At 38.4% G+C, this 24,536-nt stretch overlaps 1 protein-coding gene across 26 annotated transcripts in view; it reads left to right on the top strand.

The window, feature by feature from the left end:
• slc10a7 (solute carrier family 10 member 7) overlaps positions 1-24,536 on the top strand; it is a 199,254-nt gene that overhangs the window by 25,472 nt on the left and 149,246 nt on the right. For 2 of the 26 annotated variants that reach the window (XR_011354083.1, XR_011354080.1), the window contains one exon: positions 7,751-7,874. The exons of 15 other annotated variants lie outside the window; for them this stretch is intronic. Coding sequence is in view for 1 of the 11 variants with exons in the window: in XM_069926367.1 (XP_069782468.1) it covers positions 22,679-22,696 (18 nt within the window). In the remaining 10 variants the exon portion in view is untranslated. Of the gene's footprint in view, positions 1-1,547; positions 1,598-2,057; positions 2,886-7,750; positions 7,875-22,678; positions 22,700-24,536 lie in introns of those variants that run through there. 9 more of the 26 variants (XM_069926376.1, XM_069926367.1, XR_011354076.1 and 6 more) reach the window with 8 other exon arrangements.

The following is a 24,536-nucleotide window of genomic DNA, read 5'->3' as shown; positions in this document are numbered from 1 at the left end:
TGGATACTGGGGGTTTACTGTACTGTAATCCATCACAGCAGTACTTCCCTGATATCTGTAGAGGAAAACTCAATCTAATCTGGCACAGATTCTTTGAGCATTTTCTTCAACATGAACGCTGGAGAATTGATGTGATTAGGCACATTTGCCAGTTTCAGACCTGTTTGAAAATCGTTAATGTAGCTGCCATCAAAGTAAGACAGGTTGCTCAAGTCCTGAACCTGCTGGCTATTACATGGGGAAATACCAGCAATTCTGCATGGAACTGAAGGGTTTCCTCCATATTTTCACATAAAAAATGTCAACCTAAGTTTTACCCAAACTAATGATGTACCTAACATCTTAATTGCCTGAAGTATAAATGGGTTGAACAATTTGGTTGATGATGACAATTAAAAATTTATTTAAAGAAAACTCACATTTAGCTTTGAGCTTAAAGTAGTGCAAAAAATTTTCTTTTGCCTTATTCAGAAAGTCAGTGACAATTGCAGGATTACATTTTCGGACCATCAAGTGGTTTTGAAAAATGTTCAATAATTGATATCTTTGTCTTTGAATATAATAAGGAATACATTGCACAATTACGTGAGCAGTGGTTCAAGAACCTCTTTGAAACAGAGGAGTTCTTGTAGATATTGACAGTAAACGATGAAAATATGCTTTCTAAGTTAGGATTGTGCGCACATTGGATGAGCTGAAATCGGTAGGAATTGTATCTTTCTGAAGACATTGAAAGAATCTAATAATTTGGTCACTGAATTTGAATTGGAGCCAGAGCACAATTGCATTAAGTATCTTTTCCAGATGAATATTAGTGAATGAGCTGGGCTTTTATGACTATTCAAAAGCCTTCCACTTAAAAATAATTGAAAGTTCACAACTTGTATTTATGAATCTGAATTCAACACTTTGTGGTAGCTATCACAAGTCTTAGGGCTAATAAATCTGGTTTGTTTTATTAAAAGTAAGTATTAAGATAAAGCCCTCTGAATTCACCAACTGACTAAAGTATAACAATGTAATTAGAAAATAGATGATATAATTAAGTTTCAGTCATTTGAATGAGGCTGCTTCAAGTTGAAACTGATAATTTTTTATTTTGGCTAACTAAATTTGTACTGATTTGCTAAACTGCAACATCACTAATTATAAATAACCTTTTGTGCATAAATATAACTTTTAAAAATGTCATAAAACTGCTCAATTATTTGGCTCATGGAATAGTTTATATTTGGCAAAATATTAATATGCAGCTTGACAACATTTGAAAGCAATTTGCTTTATTACTTAAAAGGAAAATTTTAGCGTTCTCTCTTTTAAACTGGATTTGTAGCAAACTTTTGATAATACAATAGGATTTAAAATAAGCAAATTAACAATCATATCTCATAAGGAATTCTTTGCCTTTGTAAAGCAGGCCTCCTTCAGAACAGTTTTTGAGCTACATAATGAGCATTTTTCAGGCTTAGCTGTTCTATCCAATTCCTGGAAGAAAAAAATTGCTCATTTAACTCGTTTTGAATTAATCTGCATTTTTATTTTTGCAGGAAAGGGAGAAAAACCTTTTATACAACATTTTAATGAATTACTTAATAAGGTAAATTGGTTTTAGTGTAATGATTTTTAGTTTGGGTTTCAAATAGAAATAAAATAATCTGAATCAGTACAATGAAAATGTCAATGCTTTTTGTTATTGTAGAAAGTATGGTCAGTTACTTTTTAAAATTATAAAACAGCTGTGCATTACATTTTCACTTATCTTTTAAGTTATTGTTTTTAATTCTATGAATGCCAATTGAAGGATAGCAACATACAATATGCCCCAAAGAAATGCTCAAAAGCTTTGATCTTCAGCTCACAGCAAATGCTGCTGTGTTTCATTGGTTGGCCTTTGGGATTCCTGATAAACCTGACATCTGGCTATTTGGTTGTTACTGGTTGATTTCATCCCATGAGAGCACAAGTAGTGACACTAGGCAGGGAGTGTCCTTGCAGAAAAAAATCACTGATGCATTTCAATGGATTATGGTTTAAAAATGGTTTTCATTTGTCTACAGGGGGTCTTACAGCTTTTCATCTCCAGGGATTCAATGATTTCAACATATCATGATACTGCAGTTCAGAGCCCATACTAAATGAGTATCTTAAAGGATATAAATATTCTGAACACTTCTGTTGCGTTTTAATTCAAAACTTTAAAAAAATCTTTTTTCTATATGTATCAGTAAGTTTAATATATTGGCTATGCAGATTACAAAACAAACAACCATATAATTTTAAAGACTAAGATTAGTAGTCATTTTGCTGATTTATACACCAAAAGCAACAGTTCATATATTTGCATATTTTGCTCATAAAGACTGAGAAATGTCCTGGAAAATCCTCCTGGAATAATAAATACAAAATGTCACTAATTTTGTCTGAAAGCAACTATTATAAATACCCAAGTCTTACTGGACTGTTAATATTTAATAAGACAAAATGTTTTACATATATAGTAGTTCAATAAATATTAAGAATGAAAACCAAGTTTTATTAAATACTGAGAAATTATTGCATATTTGATTATTTAACCATACATAAAAGTTCACCAGCTTCAGTGATCTGTAAGGTGGTTAGAAAGGCATATCATTTAAAAACACAGCTATTGTAAAATTTCCAATAAAATCTGAACCAGTTTTGTCAGTAGAGTATAAATGTAACTATAATGGAAAATAAACCTTGTCTGTAATGAAATGAAAATATTTCCAAACCAATATGTCTATTTTGCATGCTGATACAAATTCAGTTCTGTGCAGTATTGTCAAGAGCAAAGGAGATCTTAGATGATGCACAAATGGTACCTTCAATTCCTCAGGACCTGGAGACACATCTTCATCATGCAGGTGATTTGCTTAATTGCACATATGGTGGTCTTATGACATTCATTAATGTCCGCTCTGAACTTAATTCTTAGGTTCTGAAAGCTAATATTTTAAGATATTCCATGCAAGAGCAGTGAGGCTGATAACTTTGGTGTGATGCAAGATAAAGGGAGGGAGGATGAATGCCCCTGAACAAAGCAGCCCTGACACTTTTTGCATAATTTTTCTTTTTTTGGAGCACAAGTTCTAGCATTCCTGACCATGTGTATCTTAATTGCCACGTATGTAAAATGTAAGGCTTTGCTCTTGTCTGGAACCAACCATGGCCAGGAATATAAATGCATGTCCTATGTAATTTAAGGGAAAGTTAATGTAACGTAATTGTCTGCCTGCCAAATAAACCGCAAGTCGGCTTTCATTAATGTTTGTTGCAGGGCACTGCTGGTAAAATAAGGCCACCAGTTTCATCTGGCAGCTGGTCTTTTTATAGTGACTGTAAAAATCTGCCACCAAGCAATGCAACATACTTAAACCCCAGCCATGGGAGTTACATCATCAATAAAGATTGCTCTTTGCACTTATGACTCTGTGCCTGCAACTGTCTCTTGCGAGTTGTATCATTTTGCTGATTTCCCACCTCCCCCCTCCCCATCTTTCATGTGAAGATTAGCCTCGTGCTACTGGTGCAATTCCTGATGATGTTGATCTCATCTGAGTATTATTACATCTATACTAATCTGACATCCATATCCTTAGTATCTCAAAGTTATTAAATAGCTCCTCAGCAGGTGCTGTGTGTAAAGATTTTCACACAAGGAGGCCCACAAAAGCATTCGTGAAGTTCATATCTTGCCAAATAACCCTGAGTGCATTGCCTTTTATGTTCTGGGCTTGCTGTCAGTGGCAAGTTTCATTAAGTCTGCAAAACCCACAGATGTGCCAATAAATTGCAAAAGTTGCATAGTTTTTGTTCTCATGGCAGAGGTTTTTGCACAGTCTTGTGTGCTGTAATGGAATATTTGGGAATGTTTTTGGGAGATATATTGGTAAAATTAGAGTAGGTTACATACACCCACTTTAAAACAGATTTTATTTGAAATACTGAAGAATTCATATTCAGTGACTTTACAGAAACTATGGAGAATGCTATGCACATTTCACAAGTAGGTGCTAATTGAAATAACGTCATGAATGAATGGAGTGTTGTCTTTAAAGCAACAAGCAGAAGACACACTGTCTATTGATAGCTCTTTGCAAGGGTTTTGACAGAGTGCACAGAAAGGTCACTCCTGGGTTCTTGTTTACTCCTATGTTTGCTTGAGAAGAAGTTTTACAAGTGAGAGAGAGAAGGGCATGCTGCTGGAATTTTAAATCTCAGATAGAGAGACAGACAGAAGGGAGTCTTGGACTGTGTGAGACAGAAGGCTGTAACAAGCTAGAAGAAGCTTGTTGGAACTGAGACAGAAGCTCCAGAGTGCGAATGGCTGGAAGTGCTATCTGTCTGATGTTTCTCTTGGAATAAGAGAAACAGAAAGGAACTCTATGGTAGCCTGAAAAAAAGAAGTTATCATCTGGAGAACCCTGATGAGTCAAGTTTCATCAGCAAGAAATTGAGGTGACTAATGGTGGTACCTCAGTTGTGGAAATCCTGGAACAACACACCTCTCTCTGCAAATCTACAAGAACCTTCCTGAGCGGTAACCAATTACCTTTCGAGCACCAAAGCCTGGTGAACTTCATACATATTAAATTCTGTGCACAGTATAAAAATTGCCTGCAACCAGTGAACTTGGAAGAATGAGAAGTGAGATTGAACTGTGAACCAAAGAACTTTTCTTAAATTTACACACACATTGCATATATGTGCACTTAGAATTAGGAGGGGGGTTGTTAGGTTAGTTAAGTTAATAATGATAAGTTAAAGTTTGATTCTGTTTTCATGTTTTAAGATCATTAAAAACAATGTTTGTTTAAGTAACTATTTGTCATGTTGAATATGTACTGCTGCTAGGTTTTGGAGTCCTTTGGGCTCATAATTGATTGTTGAAGCCATCAGGATAGGGTTGGCTCCTGAATGTTCTTACACTTTTTTAGGATTAAAACCCACACCCACTCTGGTGTAGGGACAATTGTTGCACCTCCTAAGGGGTTAGTGTCAGGGTTTAGGGAGGAGAGGGTGGGAAAAGGTGAGTGGATCAGCAAATCATAGGAAGAATGATCCAACGGGAAATCTAAAAGGGAAAATGTGGCCGATGGTGAGATCCCATTGGAGCTGATGGAAGTGGCAAAGGATGTTGAGGATGAGGGGGATTCCATCAAGATGGTGAGATCCCATTGGAGCTGATGGAAGTGGCAAAGGATGTTGAGGATGAGGGGGATTCCATCAAAATTCAGATTTATTGTCAGAGTACATACATGACATCACATACAACCCTGAGATTCTCTTTCCTGCGGGCCAGGTAGAATTTCTACTTAGTGGGGGTGTAAACTGTACTCAAGGAAAAGATATGTATCCCCTGTACAAAAGAAAGAATTATAAACAGAAAAAATAAACATTCAAAATGTGTAAAGTAAGAGTCCTTAAATGAGTCTCTAATTGAGTTTGTTGTTTACGAGTCTGTTATTGGAGGGGTAGCAACTGTTTCTGAACCTGGTGTTTCAAGTCTTGTGGCACCTATACCTCTTTCATGATGGCAGGAGCAAGAACAGAGCATGTCCTGGGTGGTGTGGATCTTTGATGATTGCTGCTCTTTGATGGTAGCGTTCCATGTATATTTTCTTGATGGTGGAGAGAGTTTTGCCTGTGATGTCCTGCCGTGTCCACTGCCTTTTGCAGGGCTTTCCATTCAGTGATGGGTATAGATGCCCTATGCTAGACTGTGATGTAGCCAGTCAGCACACTTTCCACTACACTTCTGTCAAATTTTGCCAAGGTTTTCAGTGTCATTACCAATCCTCCACAAACTCATGAAGGAGTAAGGGTGCTGACGTGCTTTTGTCACGATGACTTTAGCATGTTGGGATCAGGAAAGATCCTCTGAGATAGTGACTCCCAGGAATTTAAATTTTCTCACCCTCTCCACCTCCGATTTCTCCCCCCCCCCCCCCCCACAATGATCACTTAATCGTACATCTCTGATTTTCCCTTCCTAGTGTCTACAACCTGCTCTTTGGTTTTGGTGACATTGGGTGTGAGGTTGTTGCCGGTCCACCAATCAGCCAAGTTGTCAATCTCCCTCCTATATGATGACTCATTGCCCCTTTTTATACTGTGGCATCTATTGTGGCATCATCAGCAAATTTATAGATGATGATGTACTAAAGCCACACAATCATAACCATAAAGTGGGTGGAACGGGGGGCTAATTGCACAGCCCGATACTGATGGAGATTGTGGAGGAGATGTTCTTGCTAATCTACACTGATTAGGGTCCGGAGTTGAGGAAATCCAGAATCTAATTACACAGTGAGGTTTTCAGGCCCAACTCTTGGAGTTTTCTAATTATTTCTGAGGGGATAATGATGTTGAATGCTGAACTGTAGTCGATAAATAGGATCCTGATGCATGCATTTTTGCTGTCCAGGTGTTCCAAAGCTTTATGTAGAGCCAGTGATCTGACATCAGTTGTAGACCTGTTGCTGTGGTCGGCAAATTGGAACAGATCCATGTCACTGCTCTGACAGGACCTGATGTGCTTCAACACCAGCCTGTCAAAACACTTCATCACTGTTGATGTAAGGGCCACTAGTCTGTAGTTATTTAGGCAGGTTACTACACTCTTCTTGGACTCCGTTATGATAGATGCCTGTTTGAAACAAATGGCTATCACACTCTGCCGGAGTGAGATGTTTAAGATATCCTTGAATACATTGCCAAATTGGTCAGCACAGGTTCTCAGTTTTCTATTGGGTACTCTGGACATATGCTTTATGCTTTTTCCTTGGATTCACTCTCCTGAAGGCAGCCACATGTCATCGTTGGATACTGATGATAGAGGATCATAAGGGTACATGGAGGTGCGCAGTGGTTCTTCCTTGTTATGGTGGTCAAATTGGGTGTAGGAGGCATTGAGTTCTCTGGGAGTGAAGATTTTCTGTCTTCTACTGTTTATTTCATTTAGGCCCTGCCAAAGCTTTTGGATATCCTTTGTTGTTTCAATTCTTGTCCGGAATCTCCACTTCGCCTAGGAGATTGCTTTTCGCGGGTCATACCTGCTTCTGTATTGATCTGGATCTCTGTGATATGGCTCTCAGCAGGTTCTGGATTTCATTGTTCATCCAGGGGTGTTGGTTGGAGAAAACACTAAGTGATTTGGTGGGGACTTACTTGACCACAGCTGTTTTGATAAAGTCTGTACTGCCCCTGCTGTAATCATTCAGATCCTCAGCTGAGTTCTTGGACACCTCCCAATCCACTGACTCAAGGCAGTCTTGTAACTGTTCTTCAGCCTCCTGCAACCACCTCTCTGGATCTCTGAATTCTTTTTTAAGCTCTATTTATGTAGGCAGAACACTGCCAGGTGATCTGACTTGCCAAAATGCAGTCTTGAGAAAGAAAACTAGGATTTTCTTATCTTGATGACGCAATGATCAAATGTGCTGGAACCTGGTTAATGTTACTGATTATGATTTATAGTGCATTGGGTGAGACTGTCTCTTGTTTGCTGACCACATTGTGCAGCTCCGCAAGTGCCTGTTTGTAATTGACATCGGGAGGGATACAAACTCTGGTGAGAATCACTGATGAGAACTTTCTGGGTTGATAAAAGGGTCTGCATTTAATCTCGATTTTCTCTAAGGCAGTGGAGCAGGAGATCAACATAACTCCAATATGCACCATGCCGTTATTAATTAAAAGCTTACACTACTCCCTCTCTCTTTGCCAGAATTCGGGTTCCGATCTGGTCTGTGAATGGTGAAACCCTCTGTTCAGATCACGACATCCAGTTTGTTCTCCGATATCCAGGTCTTGGTGCAGCAAACAACTGAGATTTGTCTCACCAGTCTCGGGTAAAGCAGCCTTGTCCTGAGGTCATCTGGGGCAATTCATTTTTAAAACCCAGTATTAAAAGTATTTTTTCCAGATGCTCAGTGTGGTTTTAAGTAAATGTGGTGTAATTGCTCTACTCCAAGCATTGAAAATGGTAGATTTAATTTTGACTTGAAAATGCAACACAAGTTTATTAAACCAAAGCTCCTTAATTTGTATAGCTTTCCATTTGATTTGCTGAACGGACAAAATAAGATTCTATCTCTATTAAGAGTAAAAGCATGATTAATCTGAATTATGTCTTCAATGACCTCTAATTTTGCCTATTTCAGTAATTTGAAATATTATTTGAGGAGAACATTTTTATGAATGGACACTTTGGATTTTTAATCAAATGCACAAAAAAAGATCTGTTATGCGTAATTTGAGCAAGGTTCTATGTTTGAATTTTTTTTTCTAGTTCTAACTGTAGGACTTTGTAGCCATATATTGGTATTGCATCTGCAGAATAAAAGTAATTATTCTTTGTACACTGTTTGTTCAGGAAATAATTATGACTTGTCTCAGGAGCTGTAAATTGTATGTGCTGATAGAACATACCTCAACTATGGGCTTTGTGATTTGGGCCAAATCAATGGGCAGATTTATTCTGGGCTTGGCCCACTGCCCAGTTGCTCAGCTTGTGGTCTCCAGCTACCCTCCTGCACTTCTTTCAGATGTGAAAGATGGAGTAAAGGTTTCTTATCCTGAAGTCCATGTCTTTGCAACACCCTGTCAGAAAATTAGATTTAAAATAATTTAAAATTTTAAGTGAATTTAATTTAAACTGATCAAAAAAGTTAAAATGCAACCATCTAAACATTTATTCACATTTTCTCTCATCCTCATCAGTACAGACGTGCCACTTCAGGTAATCACTGCTGTACTGATTTAGATATCAGATATATGGTTAGAGTACATACATGACATCACATACAACCCTGAGATTCTTTTTCTAGCAGGCCAGGCAGATTTACCACATATTGGTAATGCAAAAAAAACTGTACACAATGTACCCATGTAAACAAATAAACAAATGTAAACAACTGACTGTACAATATAAAAATAAGCAATAAAGTACAAAAGTAAGAGTCCTTAAATGAGACCCTGATTGAGTTTGTTGTTGAGGAGTCTGGTGGTGGAGGGGAAGTAACTCTTCCTGAACCTGGTGATATGAGTTGTGCCAGCTATTCTTCTTTCCTGATGGTAGCAGCGAGAACAGAGCATGGGCTGGGAGGTGTGGATCCTTGATGATCACTGCTGCTCTCCGATGGCAGCATTCCCCGTAGATGCTCTCAATGGTGGAAGGGGTTTGCCTGTGATGTACTGGGCTGTGTCCACTACCTTTTGCACGGCTTTTTGCTCAGGGATATTGGTGTCCCCACATCAGACCGTGATGCAGCCGGACAGCACACTATCCACCACACCTCTAGAAATTTGCCAGGGTTTCTGACGTCATACCAAATCTCCGCAAACTCCTGAGGTAGTAGAAGTACTGATTTACTTTCTTTTCAATGCCATTAGTGTGTTGGGTCTAGAAAAGAACCTCCGAGATCGTGGCTCCCAAGAACTTAATTTGCTCACCCTCTCCACCTCTGATCCCCAGTGATTTACTGGATCATACACAACTGACTTTCCCTTCCTGTCAAGGATACAATCAGCTCCTTGGTTTTGGTGCCATTGAGTGTAAGGTTATTGTTGGAGCACCATTCATTTGGCTGAGTTTTTAATCTACCTCCTATATGCTGACTCATCGCCTCTTTTTATACAATCAAGGATTGGGGAGTCATTGGTTGCCTTCTGTTCCTCGTGACAGGGATATTAAATCATGTTTTTAAACTGGTCTTCTGATTATGGTTGTTTATGCAATAATAACATAAATTCTTCTCACTCTAGTCTTTGCAAAGTGGACTGTGATTTTTTTTTAAATTACTGCCTTTACTTTCTATGGATGCTGTTTGACCTGCTGAGTTTCTCCAGCACTTTTGCATACTACATTGGTCCACAGTATCTGCGGATTTCCTTGTTTACCAAAATAGAGGTTCCAAAAATAAAGTCCTAAATCAAGTGCAAATTCTTTAAGAATGATTTTTTTTTAAATGTAGTATCATTTCATTAAAGAGGCAGCTGCTAAACAGCTCTACAATATTAACTGATTGAGCACTTTTTAATGTGGAAAAATGTTCTTTGATACTTAATGGGCATGTAATACCACTTGATTGTTGACCCAGTGAAGGAGATTGTGAGTTTTGTCATGATTCAGTATTGCTTAAATGGTTTTAAAATTAATTAAAATGCAAGTTTAGCAGTTTTGAGCAGAGAAGTTCTGCTACATTCCTTGAAAATTTAAATTAAATTATATATGCCTGGTTACATAGGAGAAGCAAGGCTGTGTTCTCGCACCAACCCTCTTTTCAATCTTCTTCAGCATGATGCTGAACCAAGCCATGAAAGACCCCAACAATGAAGACGCTGTTTACATCCGGTACCGCACGGATGGCAGTCTCTTCAATCTGAGGCGCCTGCAAGCTCACACCAAGACACAAGAGAAACTTGTCCGTGAACTACTCTTTGCAGACGATACCGCATTAGTTGCCCATTCAGAGCCAGCTCTTCAGCGCTTGACGTCCTGCTTTGCGGAAACTGCCAAAATGTTTGGCCTGGAAGTCAGCCTGAAGAAAACTGAGGTCCTCCATCAGCCAGCTCCCCACCATGACTACCAGCCCCCCCACATCTCCATCGGGCACACAAAACTCAAAACGGTCAGCCAGTTTACCTATCTCGGCTGCACCATTTCATCAGATGCAAGGATCGACAATGAGATAGACAACAGACTCGCCAAGGCAAATAGCGCCTTTGGAAGACTACACAAAAGAGTCTGGAAAAACAACCAACTGAAAAACCACACAAAGATAAGCGTATACAGAGCCGTTGTCATACCCACACTCCTGTTCGGCTCCGAATCATGGGTCCTCTACCGGCACCACCTACGGCTCCTAGAACGCTTCCACCAGCGTTGTCTCCGCTCCATCCTCAACATCCATTGGAGCGCTTTCATCCCTAACGTCGAAGTACTCGAGATGGCAGAGGTCGACAGCATCGAGTCCACGCTGCTGAAGATCCAACTGCGCTGGGTAGGTCACATCTCCAGAATGGAGGACCATCGCCTTCCCAAGATCGTGTTATATGGCGAGCTCTCCACTGGCCACCGTGATAGAGGTGCACCAAAGAAGAGGTACAAGGACTGGCTAAAGAAATCTCTTGGTGCCTGCCACATTGACCACCGCCAGTGGGCTGATAACGCCTCAAACCGTGCATCTTGGCGCCTCACAGTTTGGCTGGCAGCAACCTCCTTTGAAGAAGACCGCAGAGCCCACCTCACTGACAAAAGGCAAAGGAGGAAAAACCCAACACCCAACTCCAACCAACCAATTTTCCACTGCAACCGCTGCAACCGTGTCTGCCTGTCCCGCATCGGACTTGTCAGCCACAAACGAGCCTGCAGCTGACGTGGACTTTTTACCCCCTCCATAAATCTTCGTCCGCGAAGCCAAGCCAAAGAAAGAAGAAAGATATAGTAAGTTCTAATAATTACACATAAAGATCGGTTATTTTAACTTCGTTAAATACATTTCTATACAGTGTTTTCATGCTTTTACCAACTTTATTTCAAGTTTACACTTCCTATTTTTCATTCAGGATACAAATTTGTTGAACAAACAAAACATGCAGTAGTCAGAGAATATACTGTACATGCATTTTTAATTCATTTTAAAACCATATAATATGTTTTTGTGCAGTCCACAGTTATGTTACATAGTCTCTGAAGTAGGAAAACTTACTTTTGAAAATTGGGCAGAGCCTAGTTACTCAGATGAATGATGTAACCAAAATGAGGAAGCTTACAACCTTGAAAGAGACTCTTAATAATGACTTAAATTGAAAACTCAATACTGGAGAAACTTAGCAGATCACACAGCATACCGTAAATAGCAAAGATAAGGGTACATAACCAACGTTTTGGGCCTGAGCCCTTCATCAAGGTATGAGTGAAATGTAGGCAGATGTCTGAATAAAATGGTGAAGCGAGATTTTTTTCTGCACTCTACAACTGAATGGCATTAACAGTGACTTCTTCAGTTTCTGCCAGACCATTTCCATGTTCTGCCCTTTCCCTCTCTCCTTTCCTCCAGCTGCCCACTCCCTTCCCTGTCCATTCAGAGTTAGCCACCCCACATTTTCTCTTGTGCCTGCCCTCCCTTATCCACCTATTATTTCTTGCCTGTCTACATTTTGTTCATACCTTGATGAAAGGCTCAAGTCCAAAATATTGGTCATTCCATGCATCTTTGTCTTTGATATACACTGTGTGATCTGCTGAGTTTCTCAAGCATTGTGTGTTTTACTTCACAGTATATGCTGACTTTCGTATTTCACTCTCTTAATGTTGACTTATTTAATTACTTAGCAGGTTACCAGTAGCAATACACTGAAATTGCTATCACTTTTTGATGTTGTTAATGAAAGACAGGCAGATATATTCATTTTATTAGCACAATGATTGGCGATCATGATATTGTATCATTTGATGCCTTTGGGTAAGCTGTGAATGCTACAGGTTGACAGGAAGGTGATGAGGCAGCTCCAGCCAGAGCCAGCACAGAGGCGGAGCTAATATGCTGTCTGCCCTGAGGGCTTATGGGAGCACAGTTGGATTATTATGTTAATATATGAGTCTGCTGCCCTCGTCCTTTCCCATCTGGGTTCCCTGTTGTTAGGAACTGCTTTGTGGTGACAGAGGAGTAATATGCTTCATGATTGAAAGGGCAAAAGAGCTTGAAAATAAAGAAGAGATATGTACAGATATGCAAATTTTATAACAAGAACATGGGAAGATGTTAATGGATGATTTTCTACAAAGTTCAACAGGAAATCAATCCCATTAGTCAATTTATTGAATGAATTATTTTAAAAAGTTCTGAATGACAGTAATTGACATTCAGTTAACACCAATAACATGTTCTGCTTTGTGACAGTAAGTATAAAATGCAGTATTAAGGCTTTGTTATTGCATGGGGCAGCTGATGTGTCTATTATCTGTTTGTGGTAAAAAAAGATAATTTTTTGCTATTTTTAACCAGTTGCTAAATTAGAAAGAGAATTTAAGAGTATTTGTTGTGCTTATGAAGTTAACATAAACACTCTACAAAGATTAATTTTAAAGTTATTAATTAAATTATTGAGGATTACTTACTCAAATGCTACATAAAATAAGTATCATATATGTGAATTGGTTACTCCAAATGCAATAACTTGATGCCTATTCTGATAAAGAACACTAAATACATAATGGAGTGAAATACAAAAGTCTGCAAATGCTGTGATTACAGAATCATTGGGCTTGATTCAGTTTTTGGAAATTCAGGAAATTATTTCTTTCTGCTGAAGGAGCTTAATTGTAAAAGGTTAAGTAATATATTCCTGTTAGTAATGTATATTTGGGGCAAAGGAGGAAATTGATGGGCCAAATGATAATCTGTATTATAATGAACCAATATTACATTGTTGCATCTCTGTCATTCTTGTTGGACTAAAGGCCAGATTGAATTTTGAATGAGTGCTTTGTGCATGTTGAAAACTACATCTTGATGATATTGTACTGGCTTCTTGAAGAGTATATGATTGAACTGGCGAGAGTGTACAGGAGATTTAGAAAAATGTTGCCCAGACATGAAGATTGAAGCAATGAAGGAAGATTGAATAAACCAGGGATTTATTTTGGAACAAAGGAGGCTGAAGAAAGATTAACTGAGATGTGTAAAATTATTTGACATAATAAAAGGGAAGGAGCTATTCCCCTCAGCAAAAGGGTGAATAGATTTAAAGTAATTAGTTGAAGGGGAGATGAGTAAAAACTTTTAACTTGCAAGTAATAGGGGTCTGAAAGCTACTCTTTGAAAAGTGGTAGAGATGAAAACTTTACTCACATTTAAAAAACAGTAGGTGAGTACGGGAAGCATCTGACACGCAGGTCTCTGATCAAAGGTTTTCACATTTTTGTATATTTTCACGTGAACATTGATAGATATTATCGTAAAATTAAGTAGGTTAATCTGTTTTGATTAATCCAGATTATACTATGTATTTTTACCTCTTCTCTTCCCCTCTCCAACTCTCTCTCTCCCCCCCTTCTGTTTCACATCCCTTTTTTTCCTGTGTCTCTGGGTTCATCACTCTCTGAACCCTTTTAGACAGAAGCTGGAAGCTGTTGCGAAACGCATTGGCTCTGATACTACCCCTCCCGGCCCCCACTATCCCACCTTCATTGCGTTTATACAGGTGAAGTGGTTAAAAGGCAGTTAATTCCTGTCTTTTAATAGCTGTGTAAAAGGAGCTTCTGTCTCAGTTTGCATGTGCCTCCACCGCCTCTGTGTGTCTGTCATATGCCACTACTTCTAGCTCTGAGTCTGTCTCTGCTTCTCTGCATCTTTTTTCTCTCTGATTTATTTTTCAGTTGGCCTTTCACCTTTCTCCCCCACCCCCAAATCCTGTGTGATCTCCAGATCAGTACCACTATCAATAAAAAATAATAAAAATCTCTAACTGTGTCATTTGTGGTAATACTGCTGATGGACCATCTGAGGTCAGCTGATTGATTTCAAACCTTTGGCATCATTCGGGTTGTTGCAACTGGGAAGCTCTTTTCATTGTTTCATTTAATCAATTATTTATTCAAGTGAAGAGAAAGCTACAGATTTAAAGAAAGTCACAGCAGTAGAGCAAAGTAATAATTTGGATTATAGCAGTGTGACAGGCAAAGATAGAGAATTTAATGGTGGTGATAAATAAGGAAACATCAGAGAACAAAGTCAAGAAGAAATGAAAAAAATTAAATGAACTAATGACACAAATAGAGATAAATGAGTTTGTTCAAATGGCCATTACAGAGACCTGGTGATGCAATGATCAAAGATGAGAATAAAATATTTAGGGAATTTCAAAAGAGTAAATAAGGTGGAAAACAAAAGCATGTTTTAGTTGAGTTTGAGTATGCTAGCCTTGTTAATAAAGAATGGCATAAAAGCTGTAGTGATTTTGATTTAACAAAAATATGACACAATATTACCATGGTGGAGATGAGATGATAGGCAAAATAAAAACACTGAAAGGAGTATCCGGGACATTGATGGATAAAGTATTAATCAACAATTAAGTGCAAATTTAGCAAAGAGAATAAAATAATTGTCAGGTATTTTAACCTTTTATATAGACTGTGAAAATCAAAATAAGAAAAATAGTTTAGGGGATGAGTTCATAAGATGCATTTGGCACCCTTTCCTCAAGCAATGCATTACAGAACCAACTTGAGAACAGGTGGTTTAAATGTCATCTTGTATAATGAAATGGTTAATCTCATTATCAGGAATCCTCAGGAAAGAAGTGCTCAAAATAAAATAAAATTCAGCAAGTGTATTATCAAGTCAGAAACCAAGTAAATTGAATGATTATATAGATTTGAGGGGCAAGATACACAAGACAGAAAGGGAAATGTTTAAGTTAGTACAGGGTATTTCATAATTCTCAACAAAAGTATATTCCTCTGAGAAGCAAAATCCCTAAGGGAATTGTGATTCAAATATAGTTGACTAAAGAGCCTAAGAATAGCATTAGATAAAAAAAGTAAGCTTTGAAGTAATATGGTGAATGACTGACAAAGCTTTAGAAAATATTAGTGATGACTAAAGAAGTGAGTGTACAGAATGAGGAATAGACCAGAGGTTACAGTTTATGATGGATGCCCACAGAACTTCTACTTTGCATGATCACAGTGATGATGGAGAGTATCCTCAGTGTGAATGAAGTTCTGGCTTCTTTTCTGCAAGGTCAGTTTGATGATCAAAATATTATCAAAAATAGCCATCTTAAGCAGTTAGATTAGTGTGGACAGTCAAGTAGGGATTTTCCCTTTTTGATTCAATCATCACCTGCTGCAGACCCAGCATGGCAATTACATCCTCAAGGACTTGGTAAGTAGTGATATTACTAATCTACTCCTTATTCTGGACCTTGAAGTGTCAAATCAAGGAAATGGAGACTATGATGTATTGTGGCCACTTTCATTGTCTTTTTCAAGTCTTACAACTTATAGGAATGCTAATTCATCAACTGAAGGAGGATTATAGTATCTTGTAAACTTACAAGAGATATACAGTACCAAAACTCTTGACACAACTTGACCACACCAACCAAATTGCCTATCTGGCCTACTCTCATTTGTTTATGTGTGGCCCATATCCCTCTAAATCGACCCTATCCATGTGTCTGCCCAAATATCTTTTACATGTCTTAATTGTACCCACTCTACAATTTCATGTGGTAGCTAGTTCCACATATGCACCACCCTCCATGTGAATGTGTAGCCCTTTATGCCCATTTTAAAATTTTCCCCTCTCCCCTTGGATCTAATTGCCCATTAACTTTAGACTTCCTTGCCCTGGAGAAAAGATAATAACTATTATTTTTCTCTTTACTCCTAATGATTTTGTGCATCTCAGTCCTCTCTCAATCTCCTATGCTCCAGGGAAATGTGCTGACCCATCCAGTCTCCTTATAACCCTCTAGTGTCCTTATAGCCCTCCAGTTACAGTAACACCTTCATGATTTTTTTTTTGCATTCTTGCATTCATTCCACCTTAATTACATCCTTATAGCTATGTGACCAGAACTGCACACAATACTTGATTATCAGTGGGCTCTTAACGTACACATTTTATATTTTGAGAATTTATATAAAAGTCGTAGCTAGTATTGAAACATTTTGGAACTTTGTTTATTGAATGGCATGGAGGTGGTAAAATAATAACCTAAAAATGGATAGAAGTGCTGGGTTCAATTGGTATATGATTGAACATCAATGTTGACATAGAACACTACAGCACAGTACAGGCCATTTAGCCTGCAATGTTGTACTAGCCCATATAATCCTCAAGTATTAAACCCTCCCTACCTCAGAAGCTTCTATTTTTCTTCCATCTGTGCGCCTGTCTAAGAGTCTCTTAAATACTCATAATGTTTCAGCCTCCACCACCACCCCTGGCAAGGCATTCCAGGCACTCACAACTCTTTTTTAAAATAAACTACCCCTGATGTCTCCCATAAACTTCCCTCTCTTCACTTTGTTCTTATGTCCTCTGGTGTTTGCTATTCCTGCCCTGAGAAAAAGGCACTGGCTATCCACCCTATCTATGCCTCCCATAATCATGTAGACCTCTATTAAGTCTCCTCTCATGCTTCCATACTCCAAAAAGAAAAATCCCAGCTCTACTAACCTTGCCTCATAAGACTTGTTTTCCAATCCAGGCAACATCCTCTACACCCTATCCATAGCTTCCACACCCTTCCTATAATGAGGTTACCAGAACTGAACACAATACTCTTAAGTGTGGTCTCACCAGAGATTTGTAGAGTTGCAACATGATCTCTTGACTCTTGAACTTAATCCCCTTATTAATGAAGCCCAACATCCCATAGGCCTTCTTAACTATCCTATCAACATGTGTGGTGACCTTGAGGGATGGATTTGGACTCCAATGTTCCTCTGTTCATCCACACTCTTTAGTAACTGATCATTAACCCTGTACTCAGCCTTCTGGTTTGTCCTTCCAAAATGCATCACCTCACGCTTATCTGGATTGAAATCCATCTGCCACTTTTCCGCCCAACTCTATAATCTTTTGTAACCTACGACAACCTTCAGCATTATCCACAAGTCCTCCAATATTCCATTCATCTGCAAACATACTGACCCATTCTGCCACTTCATCTAGGTCATTTATAAAATTCACAAGGAGCAGGAATCCCAGAACAGATCCTTCAGAACTCCACCAGTCATTGACCTCCAGGTAGAATACTTTTCTTCCACTACTACTCTCTGCTTTCAACATGCAAACCAATTTTTTATCCACACAGCCAAGGTTCCATGGATCCCATGCCTCATGACTTTGTGAATGAGTCTCTCATGGGACTTTGTCAGATGCCTTACTAAAATCCTTATGGACCACATCTACTGCCTTAGCAATTTCTTTTGATACCTCCTTAAAAACCTCAATTAGGCTTGAGGCATGATCTTCCCTTCACAAAGTCATGCTGACTGTTCTTGGTTGTGCTTCTCCAAATGCACATACATCCTGTCTTTAAGAATCTTCTCCAATAATTTACACTCCACTGACGTAAGACTCACTGGTCTACAATTCCCAGGATTCCACCTATTACCTTTTTTAAACAAGGGGACCACTTTTGGCATTCTCCAATCCTCTGGCATGTCTCTTCTGGCCAAAGAGGACTCAAAGATCATAGCCACTGCTCCAGCTATCTCTTCCATCAGCAACCTGGGGTACCTGTTTCCTGCTTCTTCTATCTCATTAATGCTTCCTTCTTCCTCTTGATTAGCTGCCTCACCTGTTTTGTCAACCACAAAGTTTTGAGTGCACAAGAAGTATGGAGATCAAGAAATATGGGCCAGCTCTTACAGTGGCAATGTGCATCAGGCCATGTCCTCTGTTTGATACAAATTCAGTTACAGTTTTCTAATTTGAAAAATTGTTCACTAATTACAGAGAACCATTCACTGCAGCTGTTTGATTTACAGGGCTAGTCACCTACTTAACAGTGATCTCTGCAGGCAACTCTGGAGGTTTAGAAGGATGCTAATGTCGTACAATAATTTGATTGAGATGATTTGAAAGAAAGGTATTGGTCTTCAAAGGGATCCAGTATCAATGTACTCAGATCGCCAAAAGTTAACATGAAGGTTCAGAGAGCAATTGGAATGGGAAAGGGTATATTGGCCTTTATTGATAGAGAAACCAATAATGCCCCAAATAACATGGAGTTCTCATCTTGAATATTGTGTACAAATCTGATTTCACTACGCAAGGAAGTATGTTCTTGCAACAGAGGAAATGAGCAAAAAAATTACTAAATGGATTCTTGGGATTATAGGATTATTGTAAGAGGAGATATTAAATAGACTAGGCAAATGCTCTCTTGATTTAAGGAAAAAGAATGATTAATACCTTGAAGCTCCCTTTGCAGGTATTATTCCATGTAATTAGGGATATTTTTTAAAAAGTTTTAAAACTCCCTATATTGTCGAACACCTGATTTCAAGTAGCTTTCAACAAAGACAAAACTTTGGCTCTTTAAATCTCTCATTTAAAAAAAAACACAGTACTCAATCCAATCCTCATTTATCTGAAATTTTTTTGGAGCCAAACTGACCCCACAGTTTGAAAAAAAAATTCTCTCAATGTGAAATTAGAGCGATTGCCCTCGTTTCAGGTAACTCCATCCCCCCTCTCTTTCCATTTCTTCTTTACCTTTCCCTATTGACTTCTCTCTCCAACTTTCCCTCCTAAACAGTGTGCCACTGTCTCCCAGCTGCAAGCGGTCGGAAGAATCCTTTGTTTCCACGTCATCAAGGAGAGAGCAGCTTCCTGGGCAGAAGCAGAACCTCAGGCTCAGTGGTGTTCCCTTCCCTCATTGGCATACCAGAGCTCCCAACGCTGACTCTGAAGCCTTCCCTCAGCCTACTACCGCACATGCACACTGACTCCTTGGTGTGCATGTGCAGTAGGCCTAAGGGAGGATTCAGAGTCGGGGTCAGGAGCTCTGGTGACCAGGGAGATAGGTGCCTGCCAATTTGCCAGTGAGTGTTTCATCAGCCTGGGAAGCCTCCCCAGGGATCAGTGGCAGTGGTAGGGACGTGTCGGGGATCGGAGGCAGCAGTTGGGAAGTCTCAGTGATTGGCAGCGGCATTGGGGATGTCGGGGATCAGCAGTGGCGGTTGGGAGGTCTTCGTGATCAGTGACGGTGTTGGGGATGTGTCGGGGATCGGCGGCAGCCAGCATTAAAACATTATTTTAATGCTTAAAAAGCCTTCCCTTGTTGTTTGTTGTTGTTTAAACATTGATACATGCGATTTGCTTTTGCTACTGGGCTGTTTTTTTAAATGACCAGTTCTCTGAAAAAAAAACCTTTATCTGACATAGGCCCAGTCCCGAACATTTCAGATAATCGGAGTTGTACTGTAAATGTGGAATTGATGCAAGATGTATAAAACCTGGAGTCATATGTCATTCAAGGCAAAGATTTGAAAATTTCCTAGTAAATTTTGAAAGTCTTTTTCCAAGAAACTGCAAGGGATCACTCGTGCATTTAAGGCAGATTGAAAAATTTTAGATATTAAGTATATACAGAAAGTAGCATAAACTATTAGTTATGGTCTTCTGAGCAGTGGAGCGGACATAAATTGGCAGTTGGTCTACTCATATTTGTATTACTTGTATTCCTTTGTTATAATTCGATTGGTAAAGTTCCGAGCCAGGAAGTTGGCAAATGATTAATAATCTCCACTTCAATTTATCTCACGCTTTAGGAAGGAAGAAACTTTTGCAGTGAAAGCTGCAACAAACCTGTATAAAGTTAACCATGGGCAGTTGACACTCACCAATTCTTCTGGTGCTCATATAGCTATTATAAAGTTTCTTATCTTAAATAGTACACACAACATCTAGTAACCAGTTAGCCTTGATAATTTTCTATTAACTGCAGAGGCATTGTTTCTTCATTGGCATTTTAATTCAGAAGAATTTTTAAATATGTCCAAAAATTTCTTTAATTGACTGCATCAAACTGAAAGGGCCAACTGCAGGTGATGATGTCATGATCTTGGGAGCTGACCATCAGGCACATTTGTGAGCAATATTTGAGGCTAACACTTGGAAGCCCCACAAAATTAGTGGAACTCTCTTAGAATTAAGCCTATAATATTTGCCTGCAGTAGCTGAGATCAAATTATTGTGCCATTCCAAGATGAGCAATCTACTCCTGGAATGCAGTAGTTTGCTCCCTACTGGCAAAGCTTCCCCAAGTTGTCTGTTCACTTCACATCACAGAACAATCTGTTCCCTTGAAATAATAAACTGCCCCTAAGTGGCATTGTTCTGCTCTTGAATAACAAGACTTCTCCCAGGTGATGGCAAGCTGAACTCTGATTTGGTGACTTAAGATCTACTTTGACCTGAAAACTCTCTGTAGGTTCCACCTGTATCTTAGTTGAAGCAGAGCTCTGCTCCTGCAGCCGCTAGTGTGTGTGCGGCCCAATGCTGCGTGGGATTCCTCGGCTGTTTGGCAACTCTTAATGCATCAGACTTGCATCAGCAGGTTTCATGTTAAAATATTTATTCCTTTGATCATTCTTTGCATTGCTTAAATACCACTGAAATGAATCTTGTGAGACCTAACCAAATTATGTTCGACTTAGCCATACAATTAAGATATTTCATGCTTGTAATATGGTCTGCTTATTGCTTTTTTAAAATGTAACTTTCCATTGAATTTAGAAGCACAGTTTGGGAACAGCCATGAATTACACTGCATCCCCCCAATCACTCATGTAGGTTTCTCTCCAAAAAGGAAAGAGCAATTTCTTCCTGCAGCTGAGTGAAACATGAAAGTCCGCAGATGCTGTGATTGTAGTAAAAACACATTGAAATGTGTATATAGGAGGCAAAGATATATTGCTGATGTTTCGGGCTTGAGGCCTTCTTCAAGGAATAAGGAGAATAAGCCAAAAGCAGGAAATCTCAGAATTCAAACAATCCAGACGAGCAAAAGGTGTTAATTTACCTGCCAACTGGATGGCATTAAATCATTAAACTCCACACCCTCCTCCACCTGGCACCTTATTTCTCCCATCACCTTTCCCTGTCTGTCTCTCCATTCCATCTCCTTTCGCATAAACATGGTCAATTCTTACCTCGTACCTCATATCCAATTAACACCTTTTGTTTGGTTTCCTTGTTTGAATTCTGAGACTTTCATAGTATTCTGCTTCTTCCTTGAAGAAGGCCCAAAACGTTGGCAATATATTTTTGTCTCCTATAGACGCTAAAAAGACCGGCTGAGTTCCTCCAGCATTTCAGTGAGTTTTTACTTCTGCTGCTGCCTTTTTCACATTTTTTTTCTTTTTATTGTTTCTCGTGTTAATGCCATTGTTTTACTTCTGCCTTCTTCCAATGCAATCCCTTATCTTTTGCTATCCTGTCCAGTCATCTTTGTGTATATGTTGATTTTGACTGATTATTACAATTCTTCTGGTTCTAACGCATATGCCTCAAAAAGTTTTCATTTTTTGACTGTCATGATTTCTGCAAATGCCTGAGATCTTAAAAAAAAAATGTTTGGGGCTTGTACTTTCCTGAGATAAACATTTCAAAGCAGTGGATTTTGCATTTAAACTGTGTTATTTTTACTTCTAACTTCAGTGTTTCTGCACAAAACATTATTGGAAAATAGATTTTGTTAATGATGTGCATCTACATATTAAATAAGAAACACTAGAAATGCATCTTTTGTACATGACCCTTTCTCATAGAAAGTAACGTATCGCACACAACCTTTGTTCATGGATTGAGCAGGGAAATAGCATATTCAATTCTTAGAATGTTGGTTTCAAAAGAGAATTGCTTTAAATAATAGCTATGTTATCCTATTCTGGGAGGAGAGTATGTTGAATCTTTCATTTATTTGTTCAAATTATAGTTTGTTGAGTTTGAATCTTTGGTCTTTATTGTTTTTTGGACTTTATTATCATTTGATCTTCATGTTAAAAATACAATTTTTGTAATTTCATTATTCCAAGTGATCATTATGTGTTCATTTTATGTAACGATTATCAAACAAACTTCCATTGTGTTTCTTAATTATTTTCCATGATTTACAGGTGAATTATTTGTTTTAACTGGTGAGTCAATAATGATCAAGATTCCATTATTGTCATGTAATTAAAAACACAAAATTTGTCAACGTTTGCTTGCTCTGAGGAACACAGAAGCACCACTTGCCTGGTGCCCCTACCAATCTGAGAAAGAAAACCAAAAGAGACCCTGAGTGCCCTTTAATTTGCCTCCTGCACTCCTGCAACCGCACAACTCCTGTTCGCTCGAGTGGCAAACCCGAGCTCATAGTCCCAAACATCTGATGCAGTCAGGAGGCTGCTAACACCCAAGGCCCTTTGAGAGCCTTTACTAATATAATTATTAAAAGAGTTTTGAATTTTCAGTAAGCGAAAACAAGGCTTTATCCTGATCAAAAAAAAAGAAATATTTATAATTGGTAAACAATAGATGAGAGCACATTTGAAATTAAGTACAAAATCTAGCTTGTAAACATTTTTGCAATTATCATCTCAAAATCCAGAGATCAAGAAATGATATATAATACTTCATTTAATCAATGTCCATCATATATTTTTAGGTGGTAACTGAAAAATAGTTAATGATAATGCAACACCAAGATATTGTCCTGCTTACATGCTCTTTTAGGGGTTGATCTCATTCATCAATGTCGGCAGACCCTGTTCTCATTAAATCCAATTTGACAAAAAGAACTTCATTTCCTTAAGAGGACAAGACACTTGATTCAATTTACTGCACGCTATTGAGAAGTTTAATCAATTGTTTTCATTCTGTGAATATCTTTGCAAAATTGAGATATTTTTCCACAATTTTTTTTCAATAAAAAGTATGTTTTTTTCCTCAGGTTTAGTTTTTTTTAATATAGGATATAGATTATTTATTCATTCAAATCCTAAATAATGTAAAAAAAATTGATCTTACATTACTTTGAAAATAATTTTGTCAATAAAATTTGATAATCACATTCATTAATTAATTTCTTTCCTTGCATTTATTTTATGAAAACTTATTCATAAGCTGCATGCTGGGAACCTAATGATCATTGTATTTCACATTTTGCATCAGTGATCATTGACTCTACTGATTTCTCGTTCCCATTGTTCTTTGAGAATGAACTCTTCAACCAACTTGAAGGGCATATCATGTAAAAAAATAAGCGTGCAGCATGGTCATTTCGGCTCACATTGTCCATGCCCCCCAGTTTATACCCCTGGTATGTTTTTGAATGGTGGGAAGAAACTGGAGCCCACAGAGAAAACCCCCACAGACATGGGGAGAACATTCAAACTCTTGACAGTGTGGGATTCGAACCCCCAGTCTGGTCCCGATTGCTGGTGCTGTAAAGTTGTTGCGCTAACTGCTACGCCATCTGTGCTGTCCTACTTTCATTTCTGCTTTTCAGATGTTTTTCCCTGCATTGATTACATTTTTGTAAAAGAAACGCTTTAGATCTGTCGAAAAAAATACTATCTGTATTAAGCATAATTTTTAGAAAATGATTCTAATGTAAAACAATAATTTTGGAATAACAGTAACATTTAAAATAAAAAAAATTCTAGTAATATATCAGGAAAATGTATGAAATTCTAAGCGCATGTATATGTAATGCGTGTGTAAATTTAAGAAAGTTCTTTGGTTCACAGCCCAATATCATTTCTCATTCTTCCAAGTTCTCTGGTTGGAGGCAATTCTTATACTGTGCACAGAATTTAGCATGTATAAAGTTCACCAGGTTTTGGTGCGTGAAAGGTAAATGTTCACCTCTTAAGAAGGTTCTTTGTAGGTTTGCAGAGAAAAGTGTGTTGTTCCAGAATTTCCACAACTGAGGTACCACCATTAGTCACCTCAATGTCTTGCTGATGAAACTTGCCCCATGAGGGTTCT

This window comes from Narcine bancroftii, chromosome 3 (assembly GCF_036971445.1).
Source record: "Narcine bancroftii isolate sNarBan1 chromosome 3, sNarBan1.hap1, whole genome shotgun sequence".
NCBI lineage: Eukaryota > Metazoa > Chordata > Chondrichthyes > Torpediniformes > Narcinidae > Narcine > Narcine bancroftii.
Note: the sequence above shows the minus strand (reverse complement) of the source record. Positions and strands in the feature narration are given on the sequence as shown.